At 38.1% G+C, this 26,625-nt stretch overlaps 1 protein-coding gene across 9 annotated transcripts in view; it reads left to right on the top strand.

Annotated features, from left to right (window-relative positions):
• Positions 1-26,625, top strand: part of atp2b2 (ATPase plasma membrane Ca2+ transporting 2) — a 60,992-nt gene that overhangs the window by 16,468 nt on the left and 17,899 nt on the right. For 3 of the 9 annotated variants that reach the window (XM_054616175.1, XM_054616171.1, XM_054616170.1), the window contains exons 2-9: positions 3,516-3,716; positions 7,117-7,374; positions 8,386-8,511; positions 9,902-10,027; positions 14,688-14,729; positions 17,347-17,511; positions 19,281-19,495; positions 20,138-20,380. In XM_054616175.1, the coding sequence (XP_054472150.1) occupies positions 3,516-3,716; positions 7,117-7,374; positions 8,386-8,511; positions 9,902-10,027; positions 14,688-14,729; positions 17,347-17,511; positions 19,281-19,495; positions 20,138-20,380 (1,376 nt within the window). Of the gene's footprint in view, positions 1-3,515; positions 3,717-7,116; positions 7,375-8,385; positions 8,512-9,901; positions 10,048-10,437; positions 10,471-12,526; positions 12,620-14,687; positions 14,730-16,632; positions 16,653-17,346; positions 17,512-19,280; positions 19,496-20,137; positions 20,381-26,625 lie in introns of all 9 variants that reach the window. The other 6 variants (XM_054616168.1, XM_054616169.1, XM_054616174.1 and 3 more) reach the window with 6 other exon arrangements.

Below are 26,625 nucleotides of genomic sequence, written 5' to 3'. Positions count from 1 at the left end.
TGCCAAACTTCCTGGTCAGGTTTCTAAAATGATCTATGAGTAGAGAGGCTCATTGGTCATTCAAGAGTCACAGACTTTTCTTGGCAATGAACCCAGACCTCCAAAGAAGCCCATACTGGTTATTTATGGAACAGTCCTTTTCACGATTAATAACATACGCATAAGTTTTCTTATTGGCATTGACTTTTTTAACTGTAGCCATCTAACGACCACAGGCAAGTATAGCCAAATATGGTTTATTATTAAGCATGCCTGCTTAATTAGCTGGTCTTTAATGCAAAGGGACTAATACTGAGTGATTTGATGACACAAAACCAAATTCATCAATAAGATTATACTGCAGTTTGCATTTCTGGTACAGTAAATGGCTTTTACTTAATCCGCTGAGTCACCAACATGCCCACAGTTTGTTTTAAGTCATAAGCTGCCGAGCTAAAATGGAAGTCGATCTAACGTTAATAGTGCATCATCTCCCATCCCATTTTCTGAAGGTGGACTCAAATTTCCTTGCCACAAGGCTTTCACTGTTGGAATCTCGATTAGAACAATTACAAGGAGCTTTGATAAATAAGTTACCCAGCCATTATACAGCACCAGGAATCCCTTATCCCTTACTCAATTCTCTACATTTGGTAGATGGCCTGTTCTGGCTTCACTACTTGGCGATGGACTTCTCGCACAAAGACTCCTTTGCAATCACCCTTAATCCTCTGTGAGATGGTTGTGACTCATCTGTGTATCTCCAGTTTTTCTGCCCTCTCACTGCCTCCTCAAAATCCACTGCCAGAGTAGTTAGGTGGGCTGACAGTATTTAGCCTACAATATTTCATAATCTGGCAAATGAATCTTAAGCAGCATTGCAATCAGCTATCCAGGAAGGAATCATAATATATCAGAGGGTTTTCCAGGAAGCAAAGGGTTTTTAATGATTGAAGAGATTGATTACAGCATAGCTCACATCTCAAGGGCGTTTAAGGAGTTGAAACATTTAACAAGGTTAGATGTCATGCTTTACCGATGAACCATCTCATACATACAGAGCTACCCATCACATGGCAGACACAGCTAAGAATATGCAGTTTGTTGTATTTTACTCTTAAATGATTGCTGCCCTTATGCAGAAAGCTGCATTTGCATGCTATGACTAACTTCTCATGCCTCTGGACGGATTCTAGAAATGTAGTGGAGGCTAAGCTTATGTATTTGTTGTTTGTAAAAAGTCTTCAATTGCAGTATTGGTTAGAAATATGAGTGAATGTCATGTTTGATGTGCACCTGACCTATAAAGATGGGGGGGTTCTACACAATGTGGATATTATAGATATGTGCGCATCTCTGCTTGGGCGTGCATATTGGTGTGTCTGTGTATCTAACCAACTGGAACTGGCTAAAGCCTGATTATATATGAGCTCTAGTTTTACTGTGTGATGGTGCCGGCATGCTAAGCCAGCCTTCTTACACACACCCAAAGCACGTGCAGGCAGTCACGACTCACAGACACACACACACACACACACACACACACACACACACACACACACACACACACACACACACACACACACACACACACACACACACACACACACACACACACACACACACACACAACATGCATGGACACACAGACATGTTTGTGTGTGATTTGAGGCATGGTGCTGTGGAGATCAATGGGAGAGCATGCTAGGTCCTCTCACAGATACAATTAAAAGAGAATGGATAATGAGGCTATTTATAGACTGATCTATTTGTAACCAGGGCATTCTCCTATGTAGGATCTGGGAATTGTTCTCTTTCAGCCTACCCTCCTTATGTCCTCTCTGTCTCCTTCTTTGTTACTCCATCTCGATTTATTCAAGGAGCAAAATGGATATAGTTTCTTTATTTTCTCTCATTTTTTTGCAGTATCTAATCATTAGGTTTTTACACGACAACTCTGTCGTTCTGTTTTTCTTTGTTCCTCTTTCTCTGACATCCGATTCAAATGGATCATCAGTTATTCACCGCAGATGTTAATAAGTCATCCCAGAGTAATTTGCATTCACATGTGAAACAGTGTCATGCAGCAGAGATGTTATCAGGTGCAATCCAGGGCCACTCCTGGGAGACCCAGTGACACACCATGCATGACATAATGCTGTGGTAATGTCTTTGGTTGTGAGGGCGAGAGACACAGAGACAGAGAGACGGTGAACACGCACTGGGTGTGAGCTCAGCAACCAGATAATGATACTACACTGAAAAGCAGCCAGATAGAAACTTATAATGTAGCTTGATATAAATATTTTATGAATCATTTTAACTGAAGATACAGAGCATACATATGCATTGCCACAGCTTTGTGAAGGTTGGATTTAGATATCGATTAAAGTTCACAGTAGTTTCTTTGACACCAATAATGCAGATATAAAAAACATTTATTAACATAAAGTACAATAGTTTGGGCAAGTTAAAATATAAAGACATATATGTAGAAGATCATATATATATATATATATATATATATATATATATGATTTTATATATGAAAATGACTTAAAATGAAGAACAATTGTTTAGGCAAGGCTGATAAAAGATACAGGATCAATCCTGGTTTGTCAGACTTCCAGACTGAAACCTAAATTATGTCCATATGTAACATAATATTGAATATTATGCAGCAAATGCACAAAATATATTGTTATATGACTCTAAATAATCTACATTGAAAACTTTATAAAACTAAAATGCAAACTTAAAATACAATTTGTAAAAGAGCAATTGGACAAAAACGCTACTCATTTTTGTTAATGCTATTTGGATTTCGAAGTTCAACCATTGCTCTTTCCAAAGCACTACATCTGATGTATTAAACTCACGCCACATTGTTTTAGCTACTGCATGAGAATTGTTTTCTGGACAGTATTCTAAAAGTAAATAGTCCCTCGAGCCAGTATAAAGTTCCTCAGATAAAGGAGCCAAAGATATTAATATACAGTAGTTCATGGTGTGTGAGGAGGTGGATGAGGGCAAAGCACAAGGCCCTCGTCTCTTAGCAGAATTATATAAGGAACACAGAACCGTGGCACACCGTGACTCCAACTGATAATTAGAACGATTGTTTTTGTGCAGTGTTAGAGTGGAAAAGAGAGAAGACAAAGAGCAAAAAGATAAAGAAAGCAAAGAAAAAAACGATCCATTAAAAAGCTGGCTGGAGATCACAATAATAAACAATAAAAAAATGTGTTTAAATCTGAAAAAGACGGCAATTGCATCCACAGTTTCTAGCTGTGCATTTAAATACTTTTTGTGTGTGTGGATAAAAATTATGACTTTTTTGGATCACATTTAGAAATAAAGCAGATATGTGTTTGTTGCTGTAATTTTAACCTTATATACAATATACAATTTACTGCAATACTCCACGAAGATTATCCTTCACAGATTGATAATAAATCTACAGTGATGTATTGTATTATCTAACTGTTTTTCTCTTTCTCTCTGTCTCTCTTTCTCGTTCTGTCTTACACTCTCAGGTCTCGCAGGTGCCCTAACTGACCTGGACAAGAGAAAAGAAATATTTGGTAAAAACCTGATACCTCCAAAGAAGCCAAAAACCTTCCTGCAGCTGGTATGGGAGGCCCTGCAGGACGTCACCCTCATCATTCTGGAGCTCGCTGCCCTGATCTCCCTGGGACTCTCCTTCTACCACCCTCCCGGAGAGAGCAACGGAGAGTGTAAGCGAAGCAGCTCTTGTGACATCACTTCCTTTAAAAATCTCTCTTGTCGTTCGTTTTGAAGTCTTGAGACATACACACAAGCACAAACACTCACACACAAAACACACACACACACACACTACAATAGTTATCTCACAAGTATCTTCACTATTGCAGAGGACAGCAAATGGCTATAATTGCATTGGCCCACTGATATCACTTCCTCTGACATTACTGGCACTGGCTGACACACTTACAGCTACCGTACTGTATTGCAAACACTTTTTAATTGGTGAGGCAGGTCACACTTTGTTTGTGACCTGCCTCAAGAGATCAAGCGACTCATCGAGCACAGGGGTAATTTGTGTGTGTGTGTGTGAGCGCGTGTGTGCTTACACGTTATGAAAGTGTTAAAAGTGCGCATGAAAGGTACCGGTAAGGTTAATGAAGTGTTGAGCAGAGAAATAACCTTAAGCTCCCAGTGCCCATACATCAGCCCTGTGAGCTGTGAAACAGGAAATGAAGACAGAGACCATAACGAGGTGCTGAGTCAGCAACATCAGTCATTACTCCCAGCACTCACAGTAATGGAATTCAGTTACTGCGCTAAAGGGACTGGTCATCAATTCTAAGGTGTTTAAAAAGTCTCATGAAAGTAGAAATACCAGAGAAAAAAGAAAAGGTTACCACCTGTAATTTCTTCACTTAATGCCTTTTTTTAGTTGGTTGGTGAAGATTAAAAGAGACTTAATGAGTGAGTAAATTCATGATTTAGTTAGTCAGCCAAATACTTAGGTTGTAAAATGATTGGTTAATTGTAAATGTATCTTACTTCATACTTTTTTTCTTCTACTGCATTGCTTTATGATTAAACTTGTCAAATTAAGCAGAGAATGGCCAGAGGAATCATTATGCTAATAACTGTGTCCATCTGCAGATACATAAGCAAGCTTCTCTTTAACTTGCGGCAAAAACGGTGCCAACATGCAAGTCTCTTCTCAGATTTGAATGATATGAATATATATGAATCTAAATCAGCACGTAAACTCATGAGGATATGAAAAGATGTGAATAGCAGAGCGATTCAGAAAGAAATGAATGCATACCACTTTGAATCACCCAATTTATAAAAACACCAAATGAGTACAGTCGGACATAAGGCCATAGGGATGTATGGATGTTTTGACATGCAGAGTTTTTATACCTGCACTTTAACAAGATTACAACTAACTCTTTTTTCACACAAATATTTTATATAGCCTAATCAAGCATTTCTGGAAATGTCCCTCAAATTTAGCTATTAAGAGTTGTGACATAGGTGTGTAGTATGGCAAGATATTTAACAGCTGGCTTTACTGTCCAGGGGCCTTCGAAAGTAAACCTAAAATTTTATAATTTAGGGTAATGACTTTAAATATAACCAACAATAATAGGGAAAACATATTTAAACTTAATTAAGGAGAGAAATATAAATCACAAATCCATCAAATTTGAGCCCATAAAACAGTTATGTACTGACATTTCTATACTCATATATGTGAAAAGCAAATATCACACCCTTATGTATTCACAAGTATACATCTCGTACTGCTGGTTTACTGTTTTGTTTATTAATAGGTCAAAAAAAGCTCAACGGTCCTGAAATAGAAGGTGGTGGGATGACTTAAATGCTCATCTACATATGAAACAGCCTGGCTGCAGTTGAATAAGGATGCTCTTAATTGCGGCTGTATCAAACACATAACGTGAAACAATACAAATATCTGAAAAATAGTAAGAAACAACTGTAAGTAGACATACAAACCAACATGGTTTTGTAAAGTGCATTTGAAGCTGATTGACATTTTTTATTTACATCTCAGCCACAAGCCGTAAAAGTTTCTCAATCAGCTCCATTAGTCATTTTATTTTATGCTTTGGGATGAGGTAATGCCCGGTTTTGGTACTTAACCAGCACCATGGACAGCTACAGATGTGCTACATGATTGTGTATCTTTTTATGTAAGAGACAAGAGCACATTTTACGTGTCTTAATTCAAAGAGCTGTGCAATCAGGACCATGGACAGCTACTACATTCACTGTATTTCTGTCAATGCACTCCAGTCACCAAGCCGGACAATCTGAACTCATCCAATTACATTGTTAAAAAAATATACTGCACTAATTTACTAGTATTTGGTTCTTTCATTTGTTCTACATGGATCTTTTGCTTCTTAGAAAGAGGCATTATGACCTATTGTTTTTTGGGGATAATGAAATGGCCTCATTTGTCACACCCATGCCAGTGTTGCATAAACCTTTAGGAGATGGATCAGTTCCAGATCTATAAATACTGCGCCAATGCTTGTCAAAGTCAGGAACTCATTTTCTGTGATAAAACCTCCAAACTGAATAAAAAAACAAACAAACAACAGTTAAATACTTACAAGGAGCCATATTTAGAACATTATATTAGACGTTAAGAATTTTTAGATAAAAATAGAATTCTTTAATGTCTTCAATATGTCTCTGTTTTTGCTAAAACCCAAATGAATGTATGAGCACATACCGTATGTGATCATTGGTAATGATAGGTATACACATAAAGAAGGGTATGTTCTGGGAGTGTATGAAATATATCCACTAAATGAACATCCTATTGATTGTAACCCCTCTGTAGTGCAACAATACGTCCAAAATGCTTCTTGGAGTCTAGTTCTTGTTTGAGTCCGACCCTGCATTTATAATGTCTATAATTTGGGGTCTGCTCTAGTTCCCTTGGAGCTGAACATTTTTATAGACCAAATCAAATCACTCCACTGGGTGCTTTTGAAGTAATTTAGCCAGAAGTTTAGGGCACAATGGCTCCCAGAGTATAATGTGAAGCAGCATGAGGAGGACTGGGAATAGGCCTCGTTTCATTTCCAAATATACCCCAGTCTGTCAGTTCACAGCCAGTAGACATCAGGGAATTAGATAAAGAGAGATAGAGATAGATGGGAAAGAGAGGTTTTAATTTGAACATGTCACAAATAATAAGAATATATAGCAAATTCAAAATAAACCAAATTAATATATATTACATGTCTGAAAAGGAGTAGGCTGAAGTATACAATTATATGGTTCTTCCCCTTTGATTTTATTTTGTTTTAGAGTGTTGTTTGTATTATATACATTGTACATAGGCAGATAAATTGCACACACTCCTCCCAGTGTAAGTTTTTAACATTCCATGGTGTATCTTTTATTATAAAGTGTTTATACTCTTTCCATATAAAAGCATATAAACCTGTGTATACAAATTGTCACTTGCTATCCTTTGTGTTAGTGTGTGTCGTCAGAACACTTAAAGTCTATATAAAAACACATTGTGCTTGCAAATGTATGATAGCTCTATAACTTTCCTCTTCCCTTCTTGTCACCGTTACCAAACTCTAGCTTGTGGCGCGGCCGGAGGTGGGGTGGAGGACGAGGGAGAGGCGGATGCCGGCTGGATCGAGGGCGCAGCTATCCTGTTGTCTGTGGTGTGTGTGGTGCTGGTGACGGCCTTCAACGACTGGTCGAAGGAGAAGCAGTTCCGCGGGCTGCAGAGCCGCATCGAGCAGGAGCAGAAATTCCAGGTGGTCCGCGGTAGCACGGTCATACAGCTGCCAGTGTCGGACATAGTGGTGGGGGATATCGCACAGATCAAATACGGTAGGTTTGGAGGAGATTGTCTAACTGTGTGTGTGTGTGTGTGTGTGTGTGTGTGTGTAGAGTTTACTCAGTTAATGACATACAGGAAGTGGAAATTCATGGTTCACAAAGCTTTGAAAACCGAATTGATGAATTGTTGGAAGTTGAAGTATATCAAACTTGAGCTGCAAGAGGCTTCTGTTATTCTGTGCTGTTAACACACACCGACACCCCAAAGAAACACAGGCAATCATTAAGTCATCAATGAAGGAGTAGATCTTCTGGCTTTATCCAGTTAGTTCCATGACACCACTGATGTTTTTTTACATCTTTGCTACATTTTTCTAGAGACATAGAGGTGGAACTGGCACCTTTAGTTTTCTGTGTGCCATCTGTCTTGCACTTTATAGATTGCTCATTATTTTTGTAGCAGTGTGCAAGGTATTAAGTGATGCTAAATCTCTGTTATAACTATTTATACTGTTGATTGTTATTTGACATATTTTACATTTATCCAGTCTGCCCTTAGTTACTACTATAAACCTTTTTTTTATTCAACCATGACTTTAATTGAAACATTGTTGAGTTAACTAAAATTGACTGAACTTTCTAGAACATTTATATAACTTTAGCGTTGCTGGATGTGCCCGCTGACTTCCTTAATTGACTCGTCCATTGTTCTGTTTAAAAGTAATTTTCATGGTTCAGTGGCTGAAAATAGTCTTCCACCTCGTTTCCAGAGGGGGATTAAAATTATGAAGTCCACTTTGAGCCATTAAATATCTTTAAGCAACAGTATCGTAATGTGGAGAAATGAATTAGCCACAGACAGACCTGTACACAGAGAGATATGCACACATCCTCTCTACTACAGTGGCCACAATCTATCCTGCCTTCAATCAGCTCAAACCCAACTCTAATGAATCTTTGGAGTGATCTGATGTTTTTAATTGTGTAAGGCACTATCAATCAGTTCCAGAAAATGTAAATAAATCCTCTGCAGATAGCAACTCTACCATCGTATTGTTGCAGGTGATCTGCTTCCCGCTGATGGAGTGTTGATCCAGGGCAATGATTTGAAGATTGATGAGTCATCACTGACCGGCGAGTCCGACCACGTCAAGAAGTGTGTGGAAAAGGACCCCATGCTGTTGTCTGGTATGTTACCAGTCAATGGATGGTTGGAACTGCATGTCACTGTCATGTCTTCTGCATGCAATGTTGTTGTGAAAGGGACTTTGATACTAAGGACTATAATTCACATTACATGGTCTTCTCCTATATTGCCTTACTGCTAAGTTTTCGAAGTTAGTTCCAACTTGGAATGAACACTCTGCATTTTTTTATTACATGTAAATGTAAAATTATTTATGAATTAGAGAGCATTTTGTAATTAATGAATCTCTCAAACAAGCCCAGGGTTAAATTTTTAGCATTTCTTTTTACACAGTGGGCTTGTGCAAATTTCTCATCCTGCACCAGAACCTAACATGAGAAAATAAAGTGGGCTGCTTTGTTACACCTACTAGCCTAATGTCACAACCTTTTATTTCCATCCACTGCCTTCAAATAAATTACAGTAGCAGAAATAGTCAATGTTTATATAATAATCAGGACTTTTTACGATTACTTCAGAGGCAACCATGTAATGTTGATGGCCAACGATAAAAGCCTCAGACAAATGTTTAAAATGTTTTATGTATTGACGTTTGCCTGCCATTACTTATTGGGATTAGGTTTGGTCTACCTGGCTCCTTTTTGCAGAATCTATTATGAAAACAAAATGAATTTGCATTAGTAATCATAGTCATAGTCATTGTAATTGCGTGAACAGGAGATGAAGTTGGTTAATTATAATCTAAATATCAAAGCAGAATGATTCTTTTTAAAAATCTACTTTCACTCTTTATGGGTTTGCTGCAGCAGAGACGCTAAAATTTTCAGTTTGAAGAACAGAAACGTGGGTTAATCTGATCTCACATTTTAGTATTTTTTTCATGTGCATAATTAGCTGTGGGCCTTTTTGCTGTCTTCTTTAATTAGCCACATAGTCGCCCACATCTTCTTATTCTCCCAAAGGTGAATAATGTTCTGCGTGTGTATGATGTGCACATACACACGCACAAAAGTGTAGTGCAGTCGGAACACATTTGCACAGTAAGACATTTTTACTGCATTTGGCTTTCCACTGCAGCGCCTTGGATTTAAATAAAAGAGTGAATGAGAATAAAGCGCTAACTTACTGATGTAATGATATTTGAACACTCTGTATGCCAGTGAATACTTTACACAAAAACTAATCAAGGAAACATAGCCCAAATAGGGAATTAACCATCTCCTTTTGCTGTAATTTCACCATTGTACGTAGAGATAGAGATGAGTGTAGATCGTTTGGTTTAGAAACGGGAGATTTATTGATTAATCTCAATCTGTATTTTTTTTTAACTTTAGTGCGAAGAAATGCACAGGATCATGGCAGGAAAGCAAACACAAAATTTGTATCTAATCTAATGTGACACCTTTTAACACCCTGCTGCGCTCTTACCAGGCACCCATGTGATGGAGGGGTCAGGGCGCATGGTGGTGACTGCTGTTGGTGTCAACTCTCAGACTGGAATCATCTTCACCCTGCTGGGGGCCGGCACAGAGGAAGAGGAGAAGAAAGAAAAGAAAGGTAAGAAAGATCACTATATTGTGAAATAACCTCTATATTTTCTGCAGCTTCTTCAGGAGTACTGAGGTAATTTGTTTTCAGCGACGTACACTTGAAAAAACTTTTGTCATACCACTACCTTATGTCCTGTAAGTCTAACTGTGTGCTCTCATTGCATCATATCAGTGTTTTTAACTGTCCGTGTTATCAGAAGGGTTATAAACATTAAAGTCACAAATGAACAAATGTCCACCTGTTAAACTCATGCGAACTGTATGAACCTTTTGTAGGTATTCGTAGACAGTGAGCCTCTTTGCTGAATGTGTATAAATACTGTATTAAATGAGTATTGGTGGCACACAGTATCCAGGTTCTGTAGGTTCAAGTGCATTACTGTCCTTACTCTCTATCCATCCAAATTCTCTTCGAAGGAGGGGCAGTGGAAGACGGACACCAGAATACAGGTAGAGTATCACCTTTCTCTGACCCCTGGGAGTGGTGCTTGATCCTTTTGACCTTTAACCCCTAATGACCACCAATACACCACCGCTCCTCTACACCCCCTCTCCTGTAACCGAGCACCCTTCCCCCAGTTTAATTCCTCACTTAAAAAGAGAAGCCTCATCCTCACAACACTGCATCTTTTTAAGTGTTGACAGATGACACATTTCACAATGCATAATCCTCTTACCATATAACAGGCTCTGCACTCATCAAACTAACTAGCTAGCATTCAACATCAGTCCTGTTTCAAAGCCGTATTGAATGCCACGAGTAAACAAAGGCTGTTAGACTCGTCTCATTTCTGTATTACAGCACAATGACAGGAGAACAACAGTATTGCAGGTGCACAGCACATGTACCAGCAGTAGAGAGTAAAGTTGACAGCTGACAGCTTTTGTAAGATGTTGTTTTTTCATCTTACATATTTAAATATACATATTTTATCATCAGCTGTGCTACTAGTGCCTCTTCGGTCAGCTCTGTAGTTTCACTGAGCAGGTACTTTAGTATCGTGCATGGATAGCATACTATATGTTTTGAAGCATTTCTCTTAGGTGCTTACATTGTGCTTGAATTCTTACATTAAACAAGGTGACAGTAAAACATTTCTTCCCCTGTGGATAAAAATGTCTAACAAATACTATACATGTTCATCTTTTTAACTGTATTTATAGTGCATCAACAACACATCCATTATTTTCCCAAATTGAATCAATCTGATCAGATTGATCAAACAAGGAGAAATACCTAATACCGAAAAATACCCCATTCACTGACTTATACTGTCATTCAATGTAAGGTCCTCTATTATAATACTTCCTTGATCTTCATCGATCTTTGGTTTAAAATTGCAGATTTTATTAAATAAATATTTTCACAGTTTCACTGCTAGAGAGTTCCTTTAAATTGTACCATACATTTTGCACTTAATACTTCAATTATGACTGGACTAATTTCTAAAACTTGAAAAACTTGATTTAAAATTTTATTAAGACTACATTATTATATCTTGATTAACCTTGGCAACTGAGACTCTTTTTAATATAATTTTAACCCCCCCAAAAAATGGGATGCTGTGTCATTAAAAAAATCCAAGCCGGCGTAAGTCATTTTGTTGTCGTTAACAATGAACTCTAGGCACAGAAACCAAAAGGACACAGGGAAACAATTATTGACCTTCAATTGAATTTCCTTTTTCCAGTAATCATAGTTTATGAGACTGCTGTCAAATGACATTAACAAATCTTTACAAGATCTATTCCAGATTTTAAAACTCTAACTACGGGGATTGCTAAGGCAAATATTCGGCACCTTCTCATATTTACACTAATACATTTCATCAGCCCCATCACCTAACTGGTTGGCACATGTGTATTTCCCTGGCTGATAAATTAACCCATTTAATTTGCACTTTCAGATTGGCTATGCAACACTTTTTTAGCTTATTTGTTTCAGATTTTCTGCTCAAATTTTGATTTTGTGATGCTAAAAGATATTACATGAATAACATGGTTTAAATGAACTTAACAGTGCAACAAATAGACAAAAACAAAAAGGATGAATTCAGAATAACACTAGTGTTTACTTTACATATTATTACACAAAGTACATTCAGTATATTGATACAAATATTTATGAAATCAACTTACAATAGGTTTTTCTTTTTTGTAGCTTTGGTTTCACATTTTATGACATTGTTTTTTTTCATATATGTTCAGATTTCATCATGTATGTCTAATGTTACAATCGTTTGTTTATTTGGCATTACATTTATTAAATTACAAAACATACATATGATTATGTAAATAATAGGTACATTAATAATGTTTTAACCACACTAATCACAACAATAGACTTTAGTATTCACATGCAGTCTACATATGCTGAAACTCTTAAATGTGCTATAACCATGTTATTTCTGTTCATTGTCTTGTGTGTGCACATGCGTGTGTTTGCGTGTGGGCGTGTGTGTGTGTTTATGTTCATTTGTGTTCGGCCTTCATTGTTACTGGCTAGACTGCTCCCATCCCCCTATCCACCCCATCGCAACTATAGCCACGGATGGGGCTGCAGGCATTAATGCCCCTGGCAGTGCCAGCCTAATTAATGGTAGGTTGAAAAAAAAATCTCTGACCTCTGTCTGTCGTGACTTTTGACTCCTCCTACCTTCTCCATACTCAACATGCCTCCTATCATGGGTGTTCACCTTCTGCTCTGCTCTATCTACTCTTTCAGTTGTGTTGAACCGTTTGAATCCATGCTCTCAATGCAAGTTCCATTGTAGTTGTAAAAATATGTCTAGTTGTCTCTTTCTCTTTGTCTTGTAATGCTGTACATTTTTATATTACCTAGTTTTGGAAAAACCTGAGTTTTTTGTCCATCTTTAACTGAAATCTAAAACAAATAAAACTCATTAGGTCTCTGTGATGCTTAGACGAAGTGAAAACGTTGTTATCGTAGGACAGAACTGAGCTAACTCGTTCCCTTTAATCTTTAATCAAGACCAACCGACTGCTGGTGGTTATTTTATCTGTCTTCTAGAGATTGATCGTTATATCAATTCATATTTCTGACAGTTGACAAAGACGCTAGCTTAGGACTGGCGGCGAAATCCTACTGTAGGGCCATCTCATGTAGTTGGGTGTCCTCTGAGATCACTTAGTGCAAATCCTCCACTTCTGTGTTAGCTGGACAAGATGCAAAATATTAACTTCAGTCTTTGTTGCACCGGGTTCCCTTTTATCTTTGTCTCCATGGAGAGCAGCCTGAAAATGTTTGTACTCAAGGCAGGGGGACATTATTTGCACTGCAATGATGACCTTGTGTTATCCTGGGCTGGAACAGAGCGATTTGTCATCTTCAGCTTTATTGTCACACTAGGGAACTGGCTAATGTGGAAGTGGAGGTGAAGTGAACCATTTATTCTCCAAAATCTGTTCCTCTCGCTCTACCTGAGCAATGTTCTGGGTGAAATTTGAGGACAAAAGCACTGAAAGACGGATTTTGTGCAATTTGTAGCCTGCATACCACTTAGAGAAACAGTACATATCTCCATAGCTATAGCCTGGGTAGATAATGGGATCAACACTGCTTCATATAATAAATGCTTTCTTAATTATTATGTCTTATTTTGTAAACATTGTGTATACGTTTAGTGAGAAAGCACAAGACTCTAACTCGTAGTTTTATGCTTCATCAGCATGCAACTGGATTCAGTGTGTTTACTCTTAGCAGCTCTGTTAGACAACCAGCAAGTTGATTTAAAACAATATCAATGTGTCTTTGAAACACACATTTAAATTGAGTTCACTTTAAGTTCGCTCCTTGTGTAAGCAGAATCCAACAGCATAATACATTCACTGTCCCTGAACTTAGTTTTCGATTTTCTTTCAGTTGTTCTTATGTAACTTTGCCATGTGGGAGGCTTTTCCTTCTCTCTCTCTCTCTCTCTCTCTCTCTCTCTCTCTCTCTCTCTCTCTCTCTCTCTCTCTCTCTCTCTCTCTCTCTCTCTCTCTCCATGTGTATTGCTCACATCTCCAGTCTGCTTCCCTCTTATCGTGTGATCTTGCATGTGCCTCTGAATTTTCCTCTTATGCATGCTATTCCTTGTTTGCGTGTGCAATACGTGTATGTGCTGTGTGTGTGTGTGTGTTGTGGTGTACTCTTCCCCACTTACTTTTTACATGTACTGTTGATAATGTGTGTAAAGTTACCTGTGCTCAAACTGTGAGTATGTTACAATATTTGAAAATTCAGCAGAAATTGTGCATTTTTTTAAATGTTCAGCACAATATTTTGTTATACGCTATATATTTTGATGTCAAAATATTTTTGTTTCAGAAAGGTCTTGTAAGCTTTTTTTGATTACCTGACTATTTCCTTATGCATTAATATATTCATCTATTAAAATCTAATTTCCACCCACTTAATACAAGAAAATCTGCGTTTGTCTGTAGCCTCTTGTCAGTAGCTGTAGCTTCCGCTTACATTACATCATTTACATATCACAAGCCTTTCTATGTGACTGTCACAGAGACGTTGTATTAAAAGTCATTTTCCTGTCTCCCTGTTTGTGGATTTTGGTTCTCACTGTGTGTGCTGTCTCTGTGCTGATACTTTGTTGACTTGTCTGCCTTGGTTATTTTTGTTGTTATTGTCTTGTATGTCTCCATCATAGGTAAAATGCAAGATGGCAATATGGAGAGCAACCAGATTAAAGGTAACCAAACCATATCTTTCACTCTCTCCTCCCCTGCTTTCTCTGTTCCTCCTTCTCCTTCTCCTCATTGTTTCCCTTCTATGGAGTGTGGTGTAAGCTCTGGGTCAAATGCAGGAGGGAAATACTACATTGCTTTTTTTGACTCAGCCTTCATTATATTCTACACTCTTAATACCTCGCTGTCTCAAGTTATTGTAGTGATAATTTAGATTCCAAGGGTTTTTAAGAAAGTTTACCACTGATTAAGTAAATCCTAGAGAATGTCGGTGTTTGACCCAGGTTTTACCTTCGTTCAAATTAGAGTAGAAAATCCCTCCTCTTCACTCTGTCTGTCACTGATGTGTTGTCCTTGTCTGTTGTTCTGTTGTTGTTCTGGTTGTGTTGTTGACTTGTCCTGATCTCTACGAGAGAACAGAAACCTGTCCCTCAACTGCTGTGTCTTCCTCACATAGTTTTTCCCTTTCCACCAAAAACCTCAAAACTTTCCTCTGAGAATTGAAGTTATACTTTTCAATGTTTTGTGAAATGTTCTTTACACAATATGACGTAAATTGTCTTTGATTAAAGGGATTCGGTCACGTTGATAATCACTTCAATGACTCTACTTTTTATTGTTGTTAATCTAGCAATATAGTCAGTGAAAAAGGATTTTAAATAAAATAATGAAAAATGCTCATCATAGGTTACCAAATTAGTGCCTTCAATTGTGTGTCTAATACAAAAAAAACAACCAAAAAAAAAAAAAAGATGAATTATTCAATGTATTAAAGATACATTTCATTTGATTGAAAACTGGGTGTCTGTTTTCCTGGAAAAAAAAAAATTCTATGAAACTATGCACAAAATTTCTAAAACTTGAAGCTCATCATGGTCAACAGAAAGACCCCAAACTGATATACTCTAAGCACAATTCCAACATTTTCACTCAAATAGAAATTCTAAACCAACCAGGACTGCAAAAGCATTGTGAGTTGGACTAAGAGGAACAAGCTGAACAAGTCAGTGTCCCCAAAGGAAAGGGGCCAAAGGGTAAATGAAGACTCTTGACATCTCCATATGATGATTACAGTGTACGATACATCAACATCAGAAGATGAATCTTTAGCTTGTATTTACATCAAGTGTTTGATCTTGCTCTTCTGCTGCATACAGTTGAATAGAGACACTTTATGTCTTATGTCATGGGGATGGAAAAAACGAAATACGCAACCGAAGAGACATATGACAAATGTTAAACATTACAAGGGATTTCTGTAAGTAGCAAACACAACACATGCCTCATTGTGATTGAAAAACTGGGCTGCAATGATTCTTGATAACGGACTACATTAACAGAGAAGCAATGTACTGTGTTTTGTTAGAAGCAGAGAGATGGAGACAGAGTGAAGTAATTGAGGATAGGTTTTACAGCCTGGACGGATCTTTCTTCTTTTTTTTTTCAATTTTATTTTGTGTGCCAGATAAGGACATTCATTTCAAAAACATGTCTACGCAGTCTGCAACATTTGTGTTTTGGTTGTTTTGGCCTCCTGTTTGGTTTCAGTGAAATGTATGATCACATTCACATACAAAGTTCTACTATTGGGGATTTCCAATCATTCTTATAGTTTCATGTCATTATAATTATAAGAGATTAGCTTTCAGTATTGTCTGTTTACAATTTCTCTTGCAGTTCTGTGATAATATTATTGCCAGTATAGCTTTCTTCCCCTAGAGCTCTGCGCTGTCTTCCAGTATGGTATAAGGTTGCTTTTAAAGAACTGCTACTATCTATATACCATGGTCTAAGCTGTACATCACTAAACAGATAAAGGCTAGAATATGTTTTTGTCTTGCTTTTAGAATTTGAGTCCTGTCATTTGAAAATCTTCTGTGAAGTGTTTCCAGAGTAAAAGGAAATCAGCTAAACAACAAAAAACTGATGTTTTGTTATTATGCTTATAATAATACTCAAACCTCCAGAAGGCTTGAGAGTATATTTTAGACAGAAAATGGATTTATTCTCTATTTCAGTTTATTTAAATGTCTGTTTAAAATTGTAATTGTTTTGAATCATGCTTTTTTAGACTTCATTCCTTTGTGAATTTTTAATATTTTCTTTTCTGGTTGTAATTAGCTTTTTTTTTTATGTGAAGCACAGTGAATTTTCCTTGTGTGTGAAATATGCTACACTGTTTATAAGATTTTTCCTATATAGGCATCAAAATAATCTGTCAACATGGCTTGGGCCTTGGATGTAGGACCACTGAATTATTCATGATTTACTGTAAATATGTGTTTCTGATGAAAAATATATATATATTATTGAATAATAAGAAACCCTTCAGCAAAAGAAGACCTACATTCTATTATCTACACAGAAACAAGGTTCACAGCATAGACTGTGATTTTAATACCAAGACAATTGAGGGACAAACATTAACAAATAATGTTATGGTATGTAAAAAGCTAAATACATACCCATGTCATATGATCTCTTCTTGGTTTTAACTTAAACTGAATTTCTGTGCTAGTGTAACACCTGGCTGTTGAAGCCTGCCTTCCTGTTCCTTTTCGCTCCGTTGGTCTAGTCTACATTTCTAATGCTACTGCTATCTTTGTTTTGTGGTGTTTACAGTAAAGAAGCAGGATGGAGCCGCTGCCATGGAGATGCAGCCTCTAAAGAGTGCTGAAGGTGGAGAGTCCGATGAGAAAGAGAAGAAGAAGGTGTCTTCTTCTAAGAAAGAGAAGTCTGTGCTCCAAGGGAAGCTGACCAAACTGGCAGTCCAGATTGGCAAAGCAGGTACAGAAAATTGCACACGAACAAGTCCATCACTCAGTAATGCAGTTAAATCAGGGACAACAAGGCACTGAGCATTAATCCTGTTCAACAAAGCAAGATGTTGCACTGATAAGACGCACTTCTTGGTAGCTTAAAGCAATCATAGCGGTCTAGAAGAATGCTGAAGTTACTGTTATGGAACTGCAGAAGAGCCTGTTTACTTTACTTTTATAAATGACCTTCCCTCTAGGGAATTGCTGAGTCATTGTAGTTGCAACAACTGAGAGTGCATTATGCTTGTCATTATCTCTTTCAATTTTACAATCTATACCAAAATCAATAGCTTATAATGCAGTTTAAAGCAATTTATGGCACCAAGGAGTTGATGTCTAAAACAAGTGCAGTAGGACTGCACCAGCAAGCATTTTTAGTAACAGATGCCCACATGCCATTTCATGCCCACTCTGTGGGTGTCCTCGCAACAGCAACATAGTAGGAATACCGTTGAACAAATGATTGCCACGAATTATACATACCTAAAATACGTAATGAAACAAAGGAAGGGGTTTGTGGACCAGTATGGGAGAATTGGAATTCTTCTACATATTCTTTAATAGGTTTTTGCCAATGCTTTCTTTGAAGAGCTGTTTTCACATGTTCTAAGAATCCCGTAAAGAAGTCCTTGTTTTTTCAGTGGGCTTTGACATCACACTCTTGTTGTGAGTGATGGAATAAGGAGGTGGTGTCAGAACAATTTAATACCGTGGACCTGTTTTTTTGTAACTGCAGCTTCTCTGCTCTCTACAGTATACACTCCTTGTCTGTATTTACCTGACACCAGGTGTGTAAATTCGCTTTCAGAGAAGAAATAAAGAGCCCAGATCTACTTAAATCATGTAATTTGTATAGCTTACTTGACTGCATTGTATTTACACTATGCAAGTTGATGCATCAGCCTCTACCAAGGCAGAAAGTTTCACATGGTCTAGTATATGTATGGGTGCACAAACAGAGCCTCTGTAGAATCAGTCCTCACCATCTGACTATTTTTCCAACCCATGATGGCAGCCTATTATTAGGAATGACATAGAAACAGTGATAAGTGGTTATGGTTAGGGTCTGCCCAATCTTGTCCCTTGTAGAAATGACCAAAACCACTAATGGAGTTTACACCAACTTGCCAAATTATTTGTTCCACCTAGCTAACACTAATCCGGTATAGTACCACTGCCTGCACTACCTTTTGACTTGACAAACTTCTTACTATTGTTCTTTGATAAAACTTACTCCTGAATTAATATGTTTTTATTATTTTTGTTATTGGAGAATTTAGACATGGCATCCTACCATAAACACTAGTGTAACTAATATCGTGTCAGTATGCTTTTCAAGTGAAACAGTGTTCACAAAACGCTGATTCTGGCACACAAACATATAAAGCAGCCATAATAAACGTTATTAATGCTTGACAAGTCAAATCTTAAGATCAATTAAGGCAACATGGTGGCTCAGTGGTTAGCACTGTTGCCTCACAGCAACAAGGCTCTGAGTTTTAATCTCTCTAGGGCCATCTGGAAACCGTTAAAGGTTCTCCCCATGTTTTTCATAGGTTTCCTTTTATTTGTTCTGTTTTTTGTCCCATACCAAAACACATGTACGTTACAGGAGGAATAAGGAATCTCCTTTCAGACAAATGTCCACACTTGGATCACATACAGTGTTACTCCACTCACACTCTTACCTTTTGACATCATGTTGCTTTGCCAATAACATTTAGTATCTTTTTTCAGGTTTGCTCATGTCAGCCGTCACAGTCATCATCCTTGTCCTGTACTTTGCCATTGACAACTTTGTGATGCAAAAGAACCCTTGGATGCCAGAGTGCACTCCCATCTACATCCAGTACTTTGTCAAGTTCTTCATCATCGGTGTGACTGTGTTGGTGGTGGCTGTGCCAGAAGGGCTGCCGCTGGCAGTCACCATCTCCCTGGCCTATTCTGTCAAGGTGAGGAAGAATAGTGAAAGACACACAGTGAATACTGTACAAACTGCACATTATCACTTCCAACTCGTCAAATACAGACACTTGTCAGTGGCCCTTAGGCATCAAACTATGACGCTCTAGGTACCCCTCTAGCGTCCGTTGTGGACGTGTCAGGGACGGCTCGTCAGTTTCTACTCGTTACATGCATAGTGTATTTCTAAATAAACTTCCAACTCTACAGGATGTAAGGGTTCATGCAACAAACCCACTTAGTTAGGGCAAGAAAACGCTTGGCTGACGTTAATTGGACTAACGACTCACGTGACTAACAATACTAATGAGTCACGTGACCAATGTCTGCCGTGACAAAATAGGTCTGTTGACTTTTAGTTTGACACGGGATACGGACAGCAGTCTTCTAGGTAAAATTCCTTTCTATTTGTTTGAACCATGCACCACAACGGATAGAATTGTTGTTTCTTTGACTGTTGCTCTGAATTAAATAAGCATTTTAACATACAATATGGGCATAAGCGTGACGTTTAAGCAGTGCCTGATAAGCCAATTCAGTCATCCATATAATAATCTTATCTAATATTTTAAAGTATTTTTCAAATATGCATTGCAACACATCATGATCATCATGTTGTTTCCCACAAACAGAAAATGATGAAAGACAACAACCTGGTGCGTCACCTGGATGCATGTGAAACCATGGGCAATGCTACAGCCATCTGCTCTGACAAGACAGGCACGCTGACCACCAACCGCATGACAGCTGTGCAGTGTTACATTGGAGATGTGCACTACAAAGAAATCCCAGAACCTGGAGCTTTGCCACCAAAATCACTGGACTTACTGGTCAATTCCATCTCCATCAACAGCGCCTACACCACCAAGATACTGGTAAGCCACTTGTAGTGGTCGCCATTGTAGAAGACACTTAAGAGCCTTTCCTTTAGGGAGTTGAACATGAATGTTGCTGCATTTGAACACACACACCTGAACATGTGAATTTATTTATATTTTAGTAAATTTCATATGAAATTTGGAACACCATACATACATACCCCTTCCATTTTTACACTGCACATCATATGTGGCATTCTCTATGAACTCTTATCACAATATTTAAGATATTCTATTATACAAGCCTATCGAGTTAAGTCTTAAATATCGTGGGTTAGCTGAATAGATTTCAGCTCCTTCTGTGTGAGCAGTGAAACCCCATGATGAGAGCAGCCCTGGAACAGTGGGACAGTTCTGTGGTGCTTTCGTCTTGGCGAAGCAGGCAGTCTGTGTCCTTGGCAGCTGCTTTAGATTCATCAGGCATTCACTCAACTTGTCACCTTGAGAACGGTTGTGTAATTTTGTCTTATCTGATATTCAGAGCATAGCAGACTGTAATTGAATCCAATCTGTCTAAGTGCTGGAGATTGTCTCTTATTTACAGTGAATGCCGTGAAGAGAATATCTCTCTAAGCCAATAAGACCTGTATGCAATAAGACATAGACGGACAGATTGTTACATGTTGTAATCTCAGAATCTGAAACCTGTTATTAGATATTCCTTCAGGCCACAGGTCTGAAAAAGTATTTTCATAATAAAGCATTTGGCATAAATATCCTAAAAGCAAAGTTTGCCAAGATCAGGAAGTCTTCAGACTGTTAGAGCTTCACGCCTCAGTAATAATTTGGCATGGCAATGATTTCTCACCTGCACACAAACGCACACACAAGCACACACACACACACACACACACACACACACACACACACACACACACACACACACACACACAACACACATTTGGGCCTGTCTGTGTCACTATCCTTGTAAACCCCTTGAGTCTATGGCCAACCAACTGGAAAATACCCTTATGGAACTTGCATGGGGAATGAGCTGAAGGATCCCACAGATTTCACTTCCTACCCCTCGAGGCGCAATCACAGTCTTGGTGAAGTGTGTTGGTCACTGGGTTTGAACATGGAGAGCTACACATTTGTGTGGTTTCTTTAAAGCACAGTAGAAAAGCAATGCAGTTACTGCAGGTTTACAAGAACCATAATGTCTCCCAGGCTTTATGCCAGCTTGCAGAGTGATTTTTAAAATAGTTTTATTATTTTTTATCTTTTTTATCTTTTATTATTTATTATCTAAATATATGAAACAGAGACAAATGGTATTTCATTGTTCAACAATGTATATGGAGTATTTTTCCAATTGAGCTCTACTTTGCCCTGATTTGAAAAAGCAGGACTTTTAACATGGACATTTCATTTATTGTCAAAAACTGTTCAAATTTGGCATCACACCACAGATGCTGCAGTTCTAAAGACTAAAGAGTCCTTTGATTTGTTCAGTGTATCTTACAGTTCCATCTTTCCTCCACTTGCCAAAAACCAAAAGGGACTCTGTATTCGACCTGGACCTAGAGCCTGGGTTGTAGTCAGGACCCCTTAAGTTCAGACAAAAGTCTCGAGTTGAAGTTAGGTTGATGTCCAGAATGGGGTTGAGTTCAAGTCGAGGCTTTGAATAAATGGGCTTTAGACTGAGGTCTAATAAACCAAATAATTCCCATTCAATATCAGTGATGTGACTTAATTTTACTCAGTACAGTCCTTTTGAAGTTAGAAAAGTTAGAAATATGATAGAAAAAAGTGGTGCAGTCATTTTTGCATCATATACTGTACTAGTCTGGACTATTGGACTTTAAAACTGTTGCTATGGTTTATTTCTTGTCTTGGCTACCACTCCCAGTCGTCTTGTTGGATTAAATGGAACATTAAGTCTGTTCTATAATCTTTTCATTCATAAAATAGGTTACCTTATGCACTAAAGTAGGAGTTAAACTTAGGGTGAACTTAAAATGATATCAGCTTACATACTTGCACTGCTTGCTACCTTCCATCAGTAGTAATTACTGTACAGCTTAGCTACCCATATACATACATCCAAACCTGTTAATACATGTTTATATCCACAGAATATGCTAATATAGTGAACACAAAATCTAACACATTAATAGGGTAATGTAGAGAATACAGCACATGTCGGAATGAATGCATTTTTTTTATAGCTCTTATTAGAATAAAGGAAAGTTACAAAGGGAAAGCAAGACAGAGAAAGACGGTCATAATGAAGTAAACTCAGAAAGCATGATGCAAAAGGGACATTTCTGAGGAATATTTAGTACGTCCCCTTCTCCCTCCCCCAGCCGCCCCCACTCCCTCAGCGCCACTCCAGCCTTGCAGTATGCTGGCTGGTGTGTTCTTATATAAGAGGCCAATCCTGCGGGATGCCATGATGGCTATGGAAGTCTTTGATGGCCACCACACAAAGGCACAAAGGCAAAGAGGCAGTCTTTGATGCCCATATCAGTACCCTTTCTGCCTCTCTGGCTTCATAATACAGCCAGTGTTATGCCTCTGCTGCATGAAGAAGAAGAAGTGAAGAAGCCTCATCCTTGGGGCAGAAATTCACACACGTTTACACAATAATCCGTACACACATACAGTATAAGCACACCCATACTGTACATGTTCATGCTCGTGGATACTGTATCCACGTGCACATGTACACTCATTCATATATTCTGAAAGGGATGCGTGCATACAAATAAGCACACCAGTTTGCCTTGCACGTTTCTTGCAAACAAGTCACGCATACTACAGAGTCATTTGTGAACGGCATTCAGTTATGTTGAAATACTGACATAATCATTTTAAAGGAACTGTCAGTGGCTACTGTATCGTAGTAAATCGGTTGCCCAATAGACTTAACGTTACTTTTAAACTTTCTTTTTCTCTCAACTTTTACTTCCAGTCTTAGTTTTTTCATTATATATGAGATGTGTTACATGCTTCAATTAGAAGAATTTGTTTAAGTAAAGCTAGTAAATTGCAGATGCACACACATCTGTCATATCCGGGATATTTACACTGTAGGAGGTATTCAGATCACAGGTGTATGTTCTGGCAACACAGTGGCATGTGTTTAGCATGGCTGTGTGAGTGTCCTACGAGCTTATACTCCTGTTGCTTCAACCACCTGCTCAGGTCATTATTCTGGTCAGAAGAGGAAGATAACAGACATACACAAACACACCCCTATACTCACAAATATGGCTTCAATTGTGAGGGATAGGCATTTGGGGAAAATAACAGAAGCTCAGTATGCTGTTCAGAAAATCAACTTGACAGAATGTTTGTGATATTGAAACGTAGATGATAGTAAAACAAGATTCAGTTAAGGTAAAAAAAAAATCCATCTGTCGCTCTACAATGAGCATCTTATTATTTATTATTACAACAAACTGCTTTGTTGTTGTTCTGCAGTGAGTAGTGAGGTCCTGCTATAATTGGCTTTGGCTCACAGTGCTTTTGTCATCTGGACGTTGCATGCTTGCGTGCCCAACATTGAGGAGAGATGAGAGTGTCTTGGATGTCTTTGGCTTGAAGCTCCCAGTTTCCCCATGGAGTAGTTTTGGACACTGAGAAGGAGAAAGAGAACCAGTCGAGGAAGCAGAGAAAGAGACATCTTCAGAAGAATGATGTCCTTTGTGTGTTCAGCACTTGCTCACAGATTTGACAGTGTTGCTGAGATTGCAGTGAAAGAGAAGTCGTCATCACATTAGAATCACAATGCTTTGATCTTTCAGAGGCACAAAGCTTAATGGACTCCCTGCATTTCCCTCGCTTTCAGATACTGTGTTTCTAGTTTTTGTCTAGTCAGTGTAAAAAAAAATGCATAAATGTTTTATTGAGAGTGTTAGGTCAGTGGTAATTAATCTGATAAATCACTAAGTCTTTATTTAAATCAAATTTATAGAATATTATATAAATGTAAATACATGTTTCTGTTGCCTTTGAGGGAACCCCATGGTCTGTTTCACAACAACCAGTTAAACCTACAGTATAGTGATCAGACCTCAGAAAATTACCATAACGTCATAAGTTCTTCATTCAAAAGATAATTCAAACTAATATTTGTTAAATGATTAATTGAGGCAGAATGAAAGCTAAAGACACCTTAATCTAAATTTGTGTTATTTCTATATCAATAGATAGGTACACAAGTGATGTAACTTTTCTCACTGAAGCCAAGATGTCAGGATGGCGTGCGAGTATATATTAGATATAAAAACAAATAAAGAAGCTGAGAGACCAGACAACGCCGAGGTATCGTACTGTCAATCACAAGTTAGCCACGCCCTAAAGCATACCCCTGTTTATCATCTGTTTCACTCTAAATGGGACCATGATTTAGTTAATGAACGTCATCCAGGATTTAAAATGACTTGAAACAAGGACAGGTTAGATCCCTGTCATAATTACTGTATTTGGTAAAGATTTTTATAAATTGAATAATGTATTGGTATTAATGTGTAGGTAAAATAATGGAAATCACGTAAGGCTATATCAGTTTGCACTGTTAAACGATATTATGGAAAAGGCATTCACACAGATTTGATGGTACACATTTTGTACTCTCCTATTTGATCGATCAAATCTCTGAAGCAGAAGAGCAAATAAAAGTAATAACAATACATTAGTTGTAAATAAAGTAAACCAATGAACTCAAAAAGAAGGGGAGGGGTAAATACGTTGTGAAGGGGTAAAGGGAAGCAAGGATAAGTGCGAAAACTGGAAGAAGGTTGATTGGAAAATTTGACAAGAGGACGAGCGAGAAACCACACTGGCGTGACAAGTGTCCTCATCATGGACTGGAAGACTGTATTACTGCCCTGCAGCATTCCTGCAGGCCTTGGCCCAGTTGGCTGGTACAGTCATGTGGAGTGCAAGAATATCGTCCACTCCTACATGAATACAGGGAGCGAAATCGAAGGTTGGAGGCAGTTGGAGTGGGCCACATTAACTGATAGTGAGAAAAAGGAGGGAGTCATCCAGAGGGGAGAGAGGATGATAGGGATAGAAGGGAATGAGAGAGGGAATGACAGCAAGTATGAAAAACAGGGACAGAAATAGAAAGACAGAGGAATAGAAGGGTGGGGTGAGTGTGAAGAGAAGAGGAAGAAAAATGGAAGACAAAGGGAAGGAACAGGAGGGATGGATTAAGGAGAGCCCCGGGTGGAAGAGGAAGTAAAGTTGCCAGCTCTCCCTCTGGCATATGTCCTTGCCTGCGGGAGCACCTAAGGACCAGGGTGAGGGCAGCTGGTCCTTAGCCACGTCCAGGTCAGGACGTGCCAACCATAGCATCGTCATGCCAACGTTGGGCATCCCATGCCAGCAACTGTCCTTGTGCGTAGAAACTCACGTCAAACAGAACATCTTCGGAATCTCTGAGAATGAAAGGCGGCGGTATTGCTGTTTGTGTTTTATTTATTTTCTCCCTCTCTAAATGGATTTCATCTGTTCCATTTCCTCCCATTACTACTGCTTTTATCCTTTACAACAACTGAGGAAAGAGTTGGCAGAGAAAAATAGATTCAAAATGTTGAATATGTCTTTAATGTGAGATGGAATTTCCAGGAAACAAATGTTGTCTTAGAGTATATTAAAATAAAGTTTGAATTACATATGACAGCAGATTGAGATGGTTTTGGAATTCATGACCAAGAAATCTTTCTTGCAGGGAATAAGTGTAATAAGTGAAAAAGTTATATATATTTTTTTAATGTTTATTCTATGTCTATCCTCCTTAAATGTTAAGCACTTTGTGCTGCATTTCTTGCATGGAAGATGATTTAATAATTAAGTTTCATATAATCATTAATAGGCAAATATAAAATCAAAAAGCAGTTTTCCAAAATTTGGGTATGAATCAGAAAAATGCATTCCCAACGCAAAATTCAAATGTAGAACAGAAAAAAATTTGTACAAACACCATGAAGCGAATGGAACCGCATAGTAAACAAGTGGAATAACTGATACACCTTGGCCAGATAATACTCATCTTTTAGGAAAAAAATATGGCTTAAAGAGTGTTTTGCACCTAGGTGAGATTGATATCTGAAATTACATTTGTCAATCAATAGATTGTGGAACTGCTGATTTACTGCTTTAGAAATAGCTGGTAGGATAACTCTAGCATAGCAAAAATAATGCCTAGCAAATATGAATGTGTTTTCATAAAGCAAACGACTTTAATTTACTAAAGCGTTATGTATGAATGATTGTTTAAAACTATA

This window comes from Anoplopoma fimbria, chromosome 17 (assembly GCF_027596085.1).
Source record: "Anoplopoma fimbria isolate UVic2021 breed Golden Eagle Sablefish chromosome 17, Afim_UVic_2022, whole genome shotgun sequence".
Taxonomy (NCBI): Eukaryota; Metazoa; Chordata; class Actinopteri; order Perciformes; family Anoplopomatidae; genus Anoplopoma; species Anoplopoma fimbria.
Note: the sequence above shows the minus strand (reverse complement) of the source record. Positions and strands in the feature narration are given on the sequence as shown.